Source organism: Coloeus monedula (genome assembly GCF_965178545.1).
Source record: "Coloeus monedula genome assembly, chromosome: 1".
Lineage (NCBI taxonomy): Eukaryota > Metazoa > Chordata > Aves > Passeriformes > Corvidae > Coloeus > Coloeus monedula.
The window spans coordinates 69,406,584-69,424,105 of NC_138781.1; the positions used below are offsets into that span (position 1 = coordinate 69,406,584).

Here is a 17,522-nt window from a genome sequence, read left to right on the forward strand (position 1 = left end):
TTAGCCCTGGGGAAGAGGAGGTTATCTCAAATGGCCTACCCTTTCCACATGAAGGGTGGCTTTCAGTTTGGATGTTCATTTTTCTTGGTATGTGTACTCATGCTCCCAGGGCTGGAAAGCAGCCAGGAATGAATCACAGGCACATATCTGATCTTCAGCTATACTCCAAATTAAGCAGTATTAAGACTATTGGTCATCAGTCAGTTAAAGTGCAGACACAAGGTTTTGTAAGGCAACACCTGATGGCAAAGGAGGCCAGTTCTTCAGGCCCTTTTATAAAGGTATTAAGAAATGCTTTGCCAAAACCTTTGATTCGGGTTCCTAAGTATGACAGGATCTCCATGACAATAATCTGAAGGAGTGATTAGAGCAGAGCTAGAAGTGGAAATTTTCCAAGCATGCATTTTTACTAATCTTTCTCCAAAAAGAAATAAAACCTCCCACACATATTAGAAAGCCTACTACTGCATATTTCTCTCTCCCCTGTTCTCCCGAGACCAGTCTTTTCTACCTGAAATCCTAAAGCCACCATAATTTAAAAATATTTTTAAAAACACAATTATGTCCTTCAGATTACCCTTTCAACATTATTTCTAAATTGTGAGGTCCATAAATCCAAAGTAGTTGAAATTTGCATATAGTTTTAGGGAGCATTTATTCATATATCATGAAACCATGCAGAGTATTTTACTATGGATATATTCAAACATACACTCAATAAACAGGGAAGAAATAACACAACTCCAAATGTGATAGCATTTCAAATGACTGCAGAGATGATTAACTGTGTTAAATCATTTGTAAGGATGACCAGGGGCAAACTGAGAAACTTCAAAACAGACTTTTAAATAAAATGATGGGGTTTAGAGAAAATTAAGAATTAATGGGATGGAGATTTCCTGCAGAAAATCCAGTCAAGTAATTTCACTTTATTTTCACCTATTTACAATTTACCCACCTCAGTGAGCTGTATAAATATTCTTTCTTATTTTACATAGTAACAAAATAAAGTTCGCAAGCTCCTCCTTGTTCACTGCAGCAAAATGTATCATATCCTTCCAGACAAATCAACATGTATGAGGCTAATACACAAATAACATTATCTTTCCATTAGAAAGCAAAATCATACATCATTTTGATCCCTGAGAAGTATTCTGCATAGCTCTAGAGCTATATAATCCAGCGAATACAGCAGTACAAACAGTAACAGTGAGGCAGCCTACCATGACGGCTGTAAGAAACCCTAGGGCCCAAACAGAGCATGCAAGGTGCCAGGACACTGAAAATATAAGACACTTTTGATTTCAACTTTGTGCCTGGTCCAGACCAGGAAAGCTCCCGCATACACAACTAACAGTCACCCTTTGTGTCCTGGCTTTCCCCCACCAGCTCTGCATGAGAGAAACAGCCGACCACGAACATTTCCCAGCTCGCGAACATTTGTCTCAGCCATTCAGCAGTTTCTGCCAGGATCCTCCTCCCTCTTTACACCCTGTGAATTAATTCTGCTTGCAGCAGCACTAACACATGCTGACGTAGATTTTTTCCTCTCCCCAGTGTGATTTATTCATCACTGCTTAAGAACAGCAAATGGCACCAAGTTCAGTTGCCTTTCTAGACACAAGGACCTTCCTTCTGTACACATGGCAAAATTATGCACAGCCACTCAGTCCCTTCCCTCTCAGCTTTGCTTTCCCAGAACACATTCCAAGAGAACATGTGGCTCCACACTACAAAGAGATAAAACAGATCTTTCATCATTGAAGGGGAGCAGTGATGTATATTTCTACAGTCTGGCTCAGATCCCTGGCTGCAGTCAACAAATGACTTAAGTCACTTGAGGACCCAGCTACTTCAGTGAGATTACTGAGTGATTTCAGTGCACTAGAAATCTGTGCTACACTCCGTGGCCGAGCGAGCCAGCTGGGCTCCATAGCTTGCACAGGCTGCACCATCTCTATCAAGTTCTACCTGTCACTACCCCTTTCCCCCTCTGTCCTCTCTCTTCAGAGCCCAGCTCCTCCACTCCTCCTGCCGCTCCTCTGGCTTCTGTTTGGTTGCACCACTGGTACACACTTTAAGTCAGGGTAGGAGGAATATATTCACATTCAAAATCTCCCCTCTCCTCATTTCACAGCATGGAAGCTACTTTTTTCTGAAGGAACATCCCCTCTTTGCTGACCCCTAGCACAGCTGCTGCAGTCATTCTGGCCTTACACCTTCTCCAAGGCATTGGCCTGCTTTCTCTCCGAGTCTCCATTCCCAAGTTAAGTAAGTAGACAATCAGCCTTGCTCAAACAAAGACCGACATTTGGTGACCTCCCAGAACAATTGAGGGGCTGAGATAAAGACAGCTTCTTGCACCACTTAACAAGAAGCCAGGTTGCTAGAATCAGCTTTGCAGAGGATTGCAGTGCAAAGCTTACTCTTTTTCAGCTAGGGAGGAGTATCTGTCTGTGTCTAGAAATAGCTTCAATAATGACTAACACTTGAAGGGCTAAAAGAGAACCTGACCAGATCAACTGAGTGCAGTAGTTCCCCCCTTCCCTAGCAAATATCAATAAAATTCTGACAGGGATTCCCCAAGCAGCTGCATGAAGGGGGAGGCAGGAGAAAAGCTCACACATCTTGGATTTAGTGACTTTTAAGCAGTCCATCTCCTTATCAGTCATCACCTCTGCCAATTTATCAAGCTTGAAAGCTACCTACCATGCGTTGCCATTTAAAAAGTACAGTATTTTGCAACAGGAAGAACAGAAATCAGCCAAAAGTTGTAATAGATCAAAACCAATAAAAACCACTTGAACTTACCAGCTGGCACAGGACCAAGAAATAGATTATGCTATTGGACAACTGTCACACACAGAGGCCCAAGTTTTCAGAAGTAATTTGGAATTAGCTTCTAGATGCCTGAATCAGAAAGTTAGAAAGACAGTTTGAAAACTGTTTTTAAGAAGATGTATATGAAAAGCCAAAGATGGATGTTAAGAGATAGAGCAATGCCAGATTGCTAATCGTAATCAAGAAAACAAAAGATCACCATCCAAAAGTGAGAGCACATTCCACATTCCTCTAGTGTTGCACTGGAGGAAGTTGTCCAGAAAATAAAAAATTAATTTCTGTATGGAACTGATTTAGTATCAAATATGGAAAAAGAGTTTATAGCCACCTATAGCTTTACAGTGTTATGTAGCTACATTAATTTTGGCAGAAGAGGTAATTTTAATCCTTTGGGAAGTATTATCCTCTTGATATGAGCACATAACTCAGATTAATAGGATTTGCATATGTATAATGATAAGAGAAAATAACCCTGGGTTTGGAAAACAACTTGGTATTTTAATCAGTTTGGGAACACCAGAAAAAAACCATACCAGGCACAACTACTCCAACAGCATTTGTCAACTCATGCTAGGTAATAATTGTGAGTCAATTGATCAATATTTAGAAACAAACATAATAAACTGGTATGTTTTGGAAAATCAAACAAAGCAGAGCTGTTAGTATAATCAAAAGACAAGGGGAGGTAGAAGCTGCAGTGTAATCACTTGCAAATTGTGTTTTTTAAAGACCCAGACCAAATACATGCTATACCCAAACTGTGTAATTGACTCTGTGTATGCAATCTCTCAGTCGTTCAACAATACAGATAACAGCAGTAATGGTATAATTATAACTTACAGCTGAAGTAGATAAAAACCTGATGGTTCTTAACTAGTGGTTGCAATTAAGGGTGGAGAAGAGCACTATTCACTGCATCTGGTTATGGTTCATTAATAAAAGTGGATTTAAAGTTCCAGTACAGCTAAACAGCTGCATGCTGCAGCCAAACTCGGACCATGTCCTGACAGAATACAATGACTGGGCAATGCAGCTTGACTCGGAACAGCTGTAGGAAAGATAGCTCTGCAAGCAGTGGTTGAGCAGCAAGTGTAGATATGGAATACACTAAATGGAAAGCAAGCCATAGGCACACGAGGAAGAGGTTCTTTCCTGCGCCCCAAGCATCACTTCAGCTTTGACTGCATCCGTGGGTTGAAGAAACAGCTTTACTTCCTTCCTACCACCTTCCCCCTTCACAGGCAAAGAGGTACACACACCCCTGTGTACACACGCGCGCTGCCAGCCCACGGACAGACAGGGAGAACAAGGCAAGGCGGGACACGCGTCCTCCACTCCCGGCGGAGCGGCTTCAGCACCGGGGGCGGCGGACAGCGCCCCGGGCTCCCGGGCAGGAGGTCGGGCCCCTCCGCCTACAGGGCACTGGGACACCAAGGGCGACCCGGCACCCTCCGTGGCACAGCAGCAGCGACACCAGCAAAGAGACTGCAAATTGAAACCTGGTCGGCTTAGAAACAGGGTGCTTCGCCCCCGGAGGCAAAAAGATAAATGCAAGAACACCTCATAAACAATAACTTTCAAAAGTAAAGCCTGAGGTGCGTGGCATTATCAGGTATGAGCAAAAGTGGACAAACACATTTTCTAGTGGCTTTTTCCTCAGACTAGAGAGTTCTCAAATCCAGGCAGCTTGGTTTGTGCTTTCTGAGCAAACAGAAGAGTAAACCCAACAGCTCAGAAATGAAGTGGGTATCAGCAGCACGTTTCACTTGCTTTTTGGCTCACTCACTCAATACTGGTTGCTAAGCAATTTTATTTTTTTTAGAGCACAAAACTACTCACTGCCAGATGGATTAATGAAAATACACACTTGCACTACTTACAACATTTTTCATTTATATTTCTTGATACACCAGTACTGTTTCCTTTAATTATTTCTTTTTTAAGGAATTCCATTTCCAGGTTTGCAAGTAAAGACCCAAATTATAGAGCGCCAGGAGGAGGGGAGGAACAGAAAGAAGTTAAGTGTAATTATCAAATTCTTCGGTGGATTGCAGGAAAGAGGTACCTTGAGACTTGCTCATTCTCTGGGACTTGTAGTAAAAACAGCATGTCTAGCTCAGCATAGAGATGTGAGGCACCAGGTGACCTGAAGGTGCCTTGCTCTTAACTGGTTTATCTATTTATAACTACATGTCATAACATTACCTGAGAGAACACAAGTCAGCATAGGGTTATTTCAGCAGTCAAATAACCATACACAGCCATTTTTTATTTACACCTTACACACAGCAATGCTCTTTCCATTTTCACTTCCAGGTCTTTATAGAGCTGAAACCTGGCATGGTCTTCCAGCCTGTGCCCTGGAATGCCACCCAACTTACCTATGGTTTGGTAATTTTTTAGAAGTCATGCTCAGAGAGAAATAATGACACGCCATACAACATAACCAACTGTTCCGTCAGTGGTAAAACCAAACTGCGCATCAGCCATTACCAAGGGTGTAATTGCAGCAGGGATAACAGGAGGGGGAGGGGAATCCGTTCCATCCCCAAATGGAGAAGAAAATGCATCTCTGCCATCTCCAACTTTCTGCCAGCTGAAAAGGGGGAGGAGGGATGGTAGAGACTGCAGCAGGGCAAGCAGCAACTCCAAGGCAGCTCATTTGCCTTTACAGCTGGCAGTGAGCTGACAGGCTCAGCATCAAAGAATGCTACACAGTTGGGTCATTTTGTGCACTACTGCTGGGACATGAGGGAGCCTGCAGTACTGCTGGCTACAGATTCTCCCTCACACTGTCCCCCTTCCCAAACAGAGGAAGTCTGGTTTGGTGCAGAGAACCAGCAGAAAGAAATTTCTTTTCTTTTGTTTTTGAGAGCAACTAACCTCTGGTGTACTTAGTTTGCTGTTGACAGAGATCATAAGGAAAGGTCAAGAAAGGAGGGAAAAGCACAGGCCTAGTAGGAAAGAAACAGGATAGTTTCATCATGTGCGGGATGAGCTTAAACCTCAAGGGAGTCATGAGGAAGAGGTGGCAAAGAGGAAAGCACAGTAGTGGAGAAAGGGGAAGAAAAGGTCAGGTAGAGAACTGCAGGAGGTTCATCCCAATAAAAGGCAGGAGGAGGTCAGTGTAGGGAGCTGGAGGTGTGCTGGTAGAAACCCTCAGGCTGTACACGCATCGAGAGTCACAAAAGGCAACGCTGAGACAACGGGGGACCTCATGAAACTAAGTGGACAACGCAGGTGCAAGTTTTCTTGCACTTCTGAGGCACAAACCCATCAGGGGAAGAAGGCAAAGAGAGAGCATGGGAGAGACTTGCAAAACGCCAAGGACAGCGTCTCCAGGAGGGACGCCATAAAACCTGGCGAGGAGGGACAGTGCAGAAGCCTTGTAGGGATGCGCCACGACGCTCTGCAGGGCGAGAGGGCGGCACTCTGGGAGAGGGGAAGCTTCGAGGAGCTGAACAGAGAAGGACAGCCGGCCCCCGGCTCACCCAGGTGGGAGGCGCGGGGCAGGGGAAGCCGGTCCGTGGCCCAGGGCCGGAGGAGGCCGGCGAGGTGCGAAGGCGCGGGCACCTGGGCAGGGCCGGGCGGCGGCGCCCGGGGAGCCCGCGGGCGCTGGCGGGGGCGGAGGGCGGGGGGCGGCCCCTTCCCTCCCTGCCTCCCCCGCCGCCGGTCGCGCCGGGCCGGGCCGCCTCTCACCTGTGTCGAGGTTGAAGGAGATGCGGGCCTCGGCGAGGTAGGGGGTGTCGCTCTTGGAGCGGACGCGGCGGATGGGTCTGCGGTCGATGTCCTCCTCGGAAGATGCCGCCATTAATGTGGGCACGGTGAGCAGCGTGGCCCGGCGAGCTGGCGAAGGCGAGCGGCGGCGCGGGGCGGCCGGGCGAGGAGGGGGCGGAGGGGGAGAGAGGGGAAAGGAGGAGGGAGAGAGGCGCGGGAGGGGGAGGGGAGGACGGGGAAGGAGAGAGGGAAAGGGAGAAAGGAGCGCAGGGAGGGTGGGGGAGAGACAGGGAAAACCCGTCAAGGATCTGCGGACGGGAGCGGCCGCGGCGGCCCTGCCCGCTGCCCCTGCCGAGTCCCGCCCGCCTCCGGTGCGGGGGACGGAGCGGTGGCCCCGGCCCCGGCGCTGCTGGCCCCCGCCCCGGGCAGGGTCCGGCCGAGCGCCTTTCCCGCCCCCAGGGGAGGTCCCGGTTGAGGTGCCAAACGCCGCCGATGGGCCTGGCCGGCAGAGGTGCCACCCCGCAGCGAGCCTGGCGCCCTGAATTGCTCCTTTCCAGCCCAGGGCGTCTCGTAACTCACAGCACAGCTGCATCAGGACTTGGTGGGATGTCTAATGTGTATCCCTTCACCTCCTTGCCCTCTTTCCTTGGACAAACCCATTACATAAAGCGGGATGGTGTGCCACACCTTGGCAGTTTAAAGTGCCAAGGGAACTGAGGAGCCTGCCCTCAACGTTTGAAACTGACCGTCACTCAAAGGCCGGGGCTCGCCTTCCTAAGTCACTTCGGCCGGTCTTTGAGAAAAATGTGACCATCTGCAAAAACCAGAGACTCCGTTCTCCGGCTGCAAGCTGGGGTCGGTGTTTCGTGGCATCTCTGTTTCTCTATTTAGTAATCAGCTCTTTATGTAGACGTTCTTACCCTGTGGTTTATATGCTGCCTGCCACATTAGGGCTCCGATTTCGGTTGGTTAGTGTAATATAAAAAATTAAAAATGCTATTTAAAAAAAGTGGGTAGCACAACAATACTACGTAAAGTAAGAGCTGGACAGTTAAAATATGTGCCTAAGAGTGTACTAGCTCATGACATTTAATTCAGGGCTTTTTTTTTAAAAAAACCCACTCTGCTTAAAGTCACTGAGTTGTCAGTACTTCAAAAATCTTTTGTTTTGATCAACTTCAATGAGAAAAAAAGACCGGGGAAGGAATGCTGGGGCTCAGTAACTCTGAAGGCACTGATAGTAACACTAGTTGGTCTGAATTTTGAAGGACGGCTCTCTTACTTAGTCCTGCAGAGTCAAGAGTTTTCTGTTACATGTTTGCCAATTAGTCCTATTGAGGTTTTGGGGTGTGCTGCATGTTCTTCAATGGCAGTAACATTGGGTTTAGCTGAAGTCTGCTGTTAGCTGTAATCCCTTCATAAATGTTCTCAAGACCTTTCATGTTTCTGGATGCCTGGAATGGATAAGATGTATTTTGTTTGCAAATCAATTCTATTTTGGTGTGATCTCACTAGCTCACCCTGGCTAAAACAGGGAAAAAGTTTTAGTTAGCACTTGCAGGAGAATTTTGAAAATGATCCTTGTTCATACATATGCAGGTACTTGTAGTTAGACAGCCTTGGCATCTTTGGATGTCTGGTAAACCACCACATCACTTGTGAGAGGAGGTACCATCTGGTCCATCTGCATCTCAAAAAGAAGAGTTTAATTAACATCATATACTGTTTAGGGAAGGTGTGGTCTTACCATTATCAAGGTTGAAGCAGATGCGAGCTTCTTCCAAGTAAGGGGTGTCACTCTTAGACCGGAGCCTTCTGATGGGTCTCCGGTCTATGTCATCCTCAGAAGTTGCTGTCACCAGAGTGGGCACAGTGAGAAGAGTTGCCCGACGAGCTGGTAAGAAAAAACAGATGAAGAGGAGAATAGGAGGAGAACAGAGAAATGGAAAGGGGGAGAAACAGGTAGAAAAATTTTAAAAAAAAAAGAGAGAAAGAAAATCACTCAATGGAAGAGATGATCTGTAGCACGTAGTAGAACAGGCTGTTTGCTATAAGGTCCTTGCATTATATTCTAAGTGCTGCAGAATTTAAGGGCTGCACTGAATGATACCAAGAAAAGATTGCTGTCTTGTGTGCCCCAAAGACACAGGTTATAGCTGTATTGCTGCCGCAGATTGCAAGTTCCTAGTTTTGCCACTAAAACCATTCTTTTCTCAGCTTCTCAATAGCTGCAGTCTCTCTTTTCCTGAATGCTGTTTTTGAGGCTGTGATACCTGAGTAGTGGAAGTATTTTAGTCGATTAATTTGCAGAAATCAGTGGAAGCTGTGCTTTGAACACATGATGTGGTGCTTACCCTTGACATGATGCAGCTATTCCAAAACTCAGTTTCTTGGTGTCTCAACTTGGGCATTCAAAATTAACAGCTCCTTTTTGCTCTTGATCACTTTATGTCTCAATTTCTTAGTTGTGGAACAGGGAGAAACATAATTTTCATTCAGTAGGAATTTTGTGAACATATAAATCCATTAATATTGTAAAGTATTCATATACTTTAGTGAAGCACCCATGAAAAACCCGTGAGTAAATTAAGATTTCTATCTTCTGAACAAGATTCAAATGGCTTGGGGCCATGCATTCAAGGAGGAGAAAGCAAAATATTTAATACTGGCTCATTAAGTGAGCACTGCCCACTTCATGCACTGATGAAGCAAATGGTAGGATAGTAAAAAATTGCTGTCATCATGCAATTAGAAGCTGTACTATAATCCATATGTGTAAGGAGACTGAATTAATGTTGCAGAGGCACCCTTCATTTTGGCATTGCCTAAGTATTTAGCTCTGGACCTTATAGCCTTGATAATGTCCCTTAAATGTAGGTGTTTTATATGTGAAATGTTATTATGAGTGGCTTTTGGAAGCTTTGGGCACTGAGCCTATAAATTACAAATGACAAACAGAAGAGCTTCTATAAATATATCCACCTAAACTCTCTCTCTGAGTAGATAATCACAAATGCTAGTTGGGAGGTGGCTGATCGCTGGAAGCATGAGCACCATGCACAAGTACTGTCTCCTCCACCTCATATATAATTGGAAAGAGAATTTCTGCTTGAAAGCCTGTCCTTACCCTTGATGTGGTGTTGGGGTCCCTCCCCTGCCGTGTAGCCCTGGCAGAGGGGCCCTGAGGGCACAGACACGAGGTTTCCGTGCCCCTGCTCAGCCCCGTTCCCATAGGTTGGTTTGTGTTCCCTGCGCGGGCAGAAGGACCCTCGGTCCCGTGACTGGAACAGTTCCTGGGCAGAGCCCCGGCCATGCGGCTGGAGAAATAAACATCTCTGAAACAGCTATCAAGAATCCGTCCATATATATTTCCTTTCCACGGGACTCCTGATTTGGTATATGTATGTTGCAGTATCCCCACTGCAACAATGTGGGCCTATTAAAATAAACTATCATGTGGGACCGTGTATGAGCCTAGGAGCCTAAACCCTGAATATTTCTTGCTGTTGGGACATAAGAGTCTTTATCTCAGGGCTTTTGTAAAGCATCACACTTCAAATAACTAACAGTGAACTATATTTTCCAATTGAGACTGGAGAGCATGACTGATAGTGACTAAGAGCACATTCTGCGACGTACTAACTGTGATTCTTTCTTTTTAAAGTTTTTTAGGGTTTCACATGAAACCTGTCAATCAGTAGCTTTCAGATGCCTAAAATCTGACTTAGGTGTTAGGTATGATAGCGTATGATTAGTATGAGTTAACAAAAGCTGCCATGCTCTGTTTTTCAATTTGCACTGTTGTGTAGTTTACTAAACAAGTAAATCTGTGCTGCTGGAGGTAGAGGTTATTTCTGGTCTAACTTGCTTATTTTCTGTTTTTAAATAGATTTCTTTCAAGTTTTTGCTAATTTCTAACCTAGCATTTGAATTTGAAGTAAAAGCAAAGGGCAGGAGTTGAAATTGATTTAATGGGGTCAACGATTTAGATTAAGCTAAAGTAAACACTGTAACTAGGCTGTAAACCATTATTCCCTTGTAAGGGGGAAGTACAGTAATGAAGATAAAAGAGAATGGAAAATTTCTACTATGGAAAATTTTGTGTACTGCATTTTCAAATTTACACTTAAGGAAGATTTATTGGTATAGGAAGTCAGCATTGTAAAACTCATCTCATGAAACAACCATGTAAAAGATTTGTCTTTTAAAACTGGCATAATCCAGCTATGGTTAAAGTCAGTGAAAGGGCACCCATGCAGTTCAGGGCTAGCTGGATCACAGCACAGAATTCTATTTGAAAAAAAATCCCAACACCAAATTACATATACATTTGTAGTAAGCAGAGAATAAGAGTAGGCTTTTCTATATAATTGTTTATAAACCATTTTTAACTTTTGGGTCAAAATATTGGGATCTGGCTTGTATTCATTTTGACTACAGGTAGGTGGATGCTAGAAAATGTTTCTTGTAGTAATCATTATGTTTTACTTTGACAACTGTGATTATCTCCCCTTTGTGTATATTACCAAAAGGAGTTTTCAAGAATGACTCGAAATTTTCAGTAAACATTGAAAACATTTCAGAGTATGCTAATAAGTATTAAAACATTTTGCAGTAAAAACCTAAGATCAATTCTTACGCAGCCTCAGAACTGGAAAGTGTAGCTGATCACATTCTGGTATCTACAGAGTGACACTGAATGTTTATGCCTGCCATGAATATAAGTGTACACACTCTTTTCCTAATCCTTAGCAGTCTTTATTTCGAGAATGACTTGCCATACATTTTTTAGTAAAGCTGTCAATACATGCCCAGTGTGACCATTGGGTCCATTACAGATAACCCACCAGTATCTCTAGCTTCAGCTGCTCTCCACAAACCTGCTCAGTCTCCAGGATACACTTTTAGGAGATAGTTTTTCAGGAAAATTAGGAAGTATCCTCTTGAAGGTCTTGGAGCAAGGGAATGATATTACAATACACATTAAGGGACCCACTTAGTCTGCAAATGGATTTGAGACCAGTGTCAAAAAGCTCCATTTAAGGAGCCACTGTAACAGCACACGGAAGGGAAATCAGTAATTTTGTTAAATTCTTTAATTCTATTTTCATCATTCCTCATTGGGTTACACCCCAGTTTGCACATTGCGGCAGTGTCTTGTCTGGTATTTGTTAGAAAGGGAAAAAGTTGCTTATGGAAGGGAAAAATACCTTAAAAATATAAATGCTGTAATGTACATTGTGACATCTTAGAACTGACTGTATATAATCTCCCATTTGTTTGTCTCAAAATATTGTATGTTACTGATGTGCAACACAAGTATGTTTTTGGGAGAAGGGAAAGTAAAATATGTAAATTTTTATATCACAAGTTCAGAGGCATTTTGAACATGTAATTTCAATATATTTAGTTATATCTACAGCTGGTTCCAATTTTTGAATACTGCTTAAAATTACTGAAAACATGAAGGGCAGTTTGCAAAGAATTTTTGATGCCTTCCATTTTTTCCATTAAAATACTTTTCCACATATTTTAATAAGAATGTTAGTAGTAATTTTTGTTTGTCAAGAAATACCTTTATGCTTTGAAGAGTTATAGTATTGATTTTTTAAAGAGTTGTGTTATTTAGAAAAAAATAATTGGAAAAAATTCAGAAGTGAAATGGCATCTTCCTAAAAACTAATTGGAGAAAACACAAAATATTCATCTAGATTTTTCCATCCACTTTTACTAATCAGCCTTTATTAAAAGATCTCATTGGTGACACAAGTATCCTGGTCATTTTTTACTCAATAGGGTCTTCATCTAGAAACCCTAATTTGCAGAGTAGATTTTGACCTCAAAATGGCAAATCTTTGAAATATGATGATTTTTATCTTAGTACAAGTGAAGCACTAAAACATTTCTTGTAGATGTCTAGATGTAGAAGGGGTATGTTTCTGATTCATAGAATCACAAGCAGCTTCAAATAACACTGAAATAGTCATGAGACGGATACTGGTTTACATCAGAAATCTTTAAGTCTTTTCTGAGGAAAACCTTGTTTCTCAGGGCAAATTTTGAACAACTTTATAGAATACATACAAAAATATTTAAATTGCAGTCCTACTTTTGCTGATTGAATAGGATTCTTCGTTCTTGCTACTTTTTTTCACTAGAGAAACATTTGAGCTCTTACTCAGTTCTCCTTCATGCTTCTGTAGAGAGGGCTCACCATGGCACAACATGTAGATAATGCATGCAGAAATGTATTTTTGGCTAAATGGAAGCTTTAAAAACATGAGTTCGAGTACATTTTGATTCATCTAGCACATGATACTCCTTTTGTGCTAAAAAAACATTATTAGGTTGTGAATATTCTTCCTTAGAGACAGACCAGGCAGTGGGTTCAGTGGGTTCAACTGACTGTTTACCAGGCAAAAAAAAATCTTTTTGTGTGGTTTAATGCCACTTCACTTTATCAGTTGCATTTAAAGCAAGATGAAAGGACAACATCTGAAGGATTAGATTTGGGAAATGGAGTATGAGTGGCAGGAGAGGCAGAGAGTGGAACATGTGGAAAGGACATAATTTGTCATTTATGAAGAATGATTTATAGGCTTGTGTCTCCCACATAAACACAGAAGCACATGCATATGGATTGCTCTGTGTCTCTAAAGCAAAGCTGTTGAAGTCTGTCTTGATGGACATCAGTAATCTGAAACAAAGTACTTAGATACATCGTATTCAGGCACAGGCCGGAGGGTTGCAAACAACAGTACCCACGTGAAAGGATATCCACATTTGCACACACATTCGTTCTGCTGGTTTGTGGTATTTGGGTAAAAAGAATGCACAGTGCTCCTAACTAGCATTTTTTGTACATTTTAGATGAAACTTGCTTGTTTCTCTGTGTCCAAAGGCATAGGCTATTCTGAAATTCTCAATAATGGGGATATGCCAGAATAGAAGGTGGGAAAGGGATTCTAAAAAGTTTAAAAAGGATGAGGAAAAGGTTGATGTTGATCAGTTACTTAATGGTATTTAAAGGTAGGGACATTTTATTAGGAACGCACATTTAATGTTACTAATTCTTCTGGTATTGATGTCAGTCTGTGAACTAGTGATATCACATGAATAAAAAAGACCTGGATGCTATCATAACTTTGAAAATATGTTAACATATAGGATGGATTAACCATAAAACATTGGTGGATAGAGGAACATCTAGACTGGAATAATTCTGGATTAGGATCTGGGGATTTGGCAGCAATATGGTTTTATAAAATACTGGACACAATTTAATATGCAAAACCAGAAGGTAAGTAGCAATGAAGAGTCAGCAGTGATTAAATCAAACATCTAGAGTGAATCAGCACTGATTGAATTAAAATAAATGAGCAAAAATGGAGCACAGTGAAATAAATATTGTGGAGACATAGAGTAACAGAAAAATGTGGAATTAAAACTATACCTGAGAATACTTTATTAAACCTTATCAACAAGAAAGATTTCCTAAAATCTTTTGAGCAGTCATGCCCTATGTGTCTATACAAACTTGTTACCCTTGGCCATATGTACTGTATTTTTATTTCCATATTTTTTTACTTTACATTTCTTATTCACTCATACTCCTGGTGAATGTAAATTCATCAAATAAATTGCGGGAATGGTGCAACCAATAAAAGCATACCTAATGTAAGTATAAGTTTATCTGTAACTTATTTATAGGTACAGTAGATAGCTCAAGATAAACCTTTAAGAGGGTTTTGTTCAGTTGTTTAAATAGGCACAGTGGATCTTGCCAAATGTCCTAGCAAGCAACTTCAAGGAATGTAGAAGAATCTTCAAAGTAATTAACACGGTTAATTTTAAGATGGTGTGCCCTGCTGGTGCAAAAGGGTGTAAGACTGGAAAAGTGGATGCACAGCTCTCCAGGAAATTAGAAACTATTTTGTTCTTGAGTCAGAAGTCGTGTGAGAGCTGAACCCAGACTCCCAGCAGGGACCTCAGAGTCCCACTGTGGTGTGAAGGTGGACACCTGCAGCCCAGAGTGGCATCCTGACAACACAATGTGCAGCCCATCCCATCAGGTTGTGGTGTGGTGTTGCTAGAGGCACCAAGAGAGGGGGTGAGTCTTGGGCCCCATTCCGTCAGATCATGGCTGCAGGAAAGTGCTACATGCTGTCTGCAATGGGCAAATCTCATTTTATGGTAGTACCTAAAGCCTTCACTTGTAATGTATGGGGCAGGAATCATTCTTCTCTCTTAGAGTTCATCCACGGGCTCAACCCCCTTGTATACAATGGGAGGCAGGGAGGGCTTCCTCATTTCTTGATCCTGAACGAGCCTAGGTGAGAGCCAGGTCCCAACAGCCCTGTGTGCATTCCCTGCACACAGATTAGTTGGCTGTGCAGAAGGTGGGCTCTCTGGCATGGTACAGTTGTTGGAAAGAGTGGCTTGAGAGGCCCTGACCAGCTTTGGAGCTTCTTGAGAAAGCAGCAAGAAGCCTCAACAGCTGCTTTCTCCCTGATTTTCGAGTTACACTTACTCTGTGGCTGCTGCTTTGCTGAGCAAGGCTGCAGCTGTACCTGTGGCTGGCTACATTCCCCACTGATCCACCTCCAGACTGCTGACTTCATGGCCTGCTTAGTCTCATACCTGCCTCATCACCATGGACTCGTCTGATGGTCTGGACTCCTGGCTGAACCCGATGACTGTCACCAGGCCTGCTTGGCTCATGTGCTGCCATGCTTTACTGCTCATAGGTGAGGCTGCTGCCTCTGCCTGTTTTGGTGACTCTGGATTTACTTTCCCTTATGAAGCTGCTCCCTTCTGCTGCTCCTCAGTGCCTGCCTGCTCAGCTCTATCAAATGTGAGGTCTTTCTTTGCATGACTGAAAGCATAACTTTCATATAGAACTTCAAGATCAAGTATATCTCTCCAAAGTAGGCTACTCTCAAGATGGGATCTGCACGTTCACAGCTTTGGATTACAGCTTTACCCATTTTGGGGGAAGTTACTCCCTTTTCTGTATTAGATCCTATCTTTCCTTTCAACACGCCATTCCTCTATGAACACAAATGCCATTAGCACAGGCGTCTTTCACTCAAGTTCACCATCTAGGCTTTCATAAGCAGGATAGAGGCAAGACTTATATTAACCCAAGGAAGATGTCTATGATTAGGTGAACCCTGCTCTTAAAATGATGTTTTTTCTGATACATGCCAAGCTAGTTGGAGCTCTTAGGTGGAAACATCTTCACTGAGGTCACCTAGGGGATAAGTGAGCTAAATCCTATTCCAGGCTGCACAATATACTTTCAGCCCTTGCAGCTGAAATCCACGATAGATTTGTATTTAGAATACATTTGCAGCCAAGAATAACTGGTATCTTCCATACACTTCAGAGGGAGAAGGCTTTTTTTGAAAATGAAAGTCCAACTTCATGCTCAGATTTTAGATTCAGGCTTTCCAAGGGCAAGGGGCTGGATCCAAGGGATCACAGTCCTTTCTTTCCTGTTTCTTATTTGCAGATGCGTCACGGCATTACGCACTTGGCAAGGACATCCCACCAGCTCCTAGATTCCAACATACAGTACAGAAGAGACAGTCAGGAGGGCTGCAGAGCTTAGGATATTTCTGGCTTGTGTTTGAAGACTACAGCCAGCTGGCTTCATTTACCAAGTTTTCTAAATCTAGCTAATCCTACTGCCAGATCCAGCTTTTGTGACTTTTCCATGCCTCCTGCTTCACTTTCCTTGAAGGAAACAGGGAACAGCTGTTTGAACAGCAGATACAGCCTGAATGGGCAACCATTTCTCTGTTCTGTGCTCAGCCCAGGGAAGTGAGGTGATGGCTGCTGCTGCAGAGGAGAGGATGGGAGAGGTGGCAGCTCATACGGTAACACCTCTCTCCCTCCTACCCTACAATAGCAAAGGCAGTTTGCATCTTTTTGCAGGAGTAGGGACAAGGTGTGGGCGTTAGTGCAGGCAGCAAGGCATAGAGAACTGGTGGGTTAGTTGTTGGAGGACAAAGCCCTGTTTCAGTCTATTTGTTGAGGTCAGAATATCCCCCATTCAACTGCACAAGACCTGAGGCCAGACACAATTTGATATCATTGTCAATGCCATCATAGCTCTTTGAGTTCCTTCCCAACATTTTGCAGTCCTATTCCTTCCCTTCTCTTCCACCCACAAGGAGTGGGTACAAATGCGAATGAGTGCTTTACAGCTGCCATTTGTAACATTGTCATATCATTAATGTGATATGAAAAACACTGGAAAGGAGATTTTTTTCCTGATCTGGAGTACTAAAAGGCAGAGATCTCCGAATCTCACAGAAGAGTTAAGTGGGTCCTAAATCCCCATTCTACATTTTGTAAACAGAGCACTTTGTAATGCAATAACTAATAATGTAACTACAGTAATAATAATGCATATATTGTTTTCTGGTGTTGTTTTAAATTAAATGGCAGAATACTGTAGTCTTCTTTCTCTCAGTTCTTAGTGCAGTTTTAATGCATATACACATGCTGTTTCATAGTGTGATCTGCTAATAGTGTCATGTTATTATATCAACATCAAATAGTTACTTGTAATCCCATTAGGTAGATCTGTTGACAATGCTTTCTTGCAGATCTTTTATTCTGTTCCATACTAGCTACTTGAGCTATGCTATTTATTGCGGATGACTGCCTCACATTCAGTGTGTTTTGGGGGCGGTTTCAGAAAGTTAAAGCTAATGCAGTTAGCCTGTTTCTCAGAAGGTGGAGAAGGAAAGAAATATGCTGGTTTTGCCTATGTATGGAGAAATCATACCGTTATCTCATATAGAAATGCCTGTTTTTTGGAAGACAACCTTAAAATTTGGCATAAGGTACAAGGATGACAGGAGTTAGCAGAGCTGTATAGGCAGCATCAATGCACACTTAATAGGTTTGAGTTCCTTTTTCTGTACAGGGGGTAAAGTAGCTGAGAGGAAGGG

General features: G+C 43.0%; 1 protein-coding gene across 3 annotated transcripts in view; it reads right to left on the bottom strand.

The window, feature by feature from the left end:
• The window catches only part of PHACTR1 (phosphatase and actin regulator 1), a gene marked incomplete at both ends in the record, with an annotated part of 297,725 nt that overhangs the window by 277,836 nt on the left and 2,367 nt on the right, over nt 1–17,522 (bottom strand). For 2 of the 3 annotated variants that reach the window (XM_082280608.1, XM_082280609.1), the window contains one exon: nt 6,541–6,687. In XM_082280608.1, the coding sequence (XP_082136734.1) occupies nt 6,541–6,652 (112 nt within the window). Of the gene's footprint in view, nt 1–6,540; nt 6,688–8,305; nt 8,453–17,522 lie in introns of all 3 variants that reach the window. The other variant, XM_082280607.1, reaches the window with a different exon arrangement.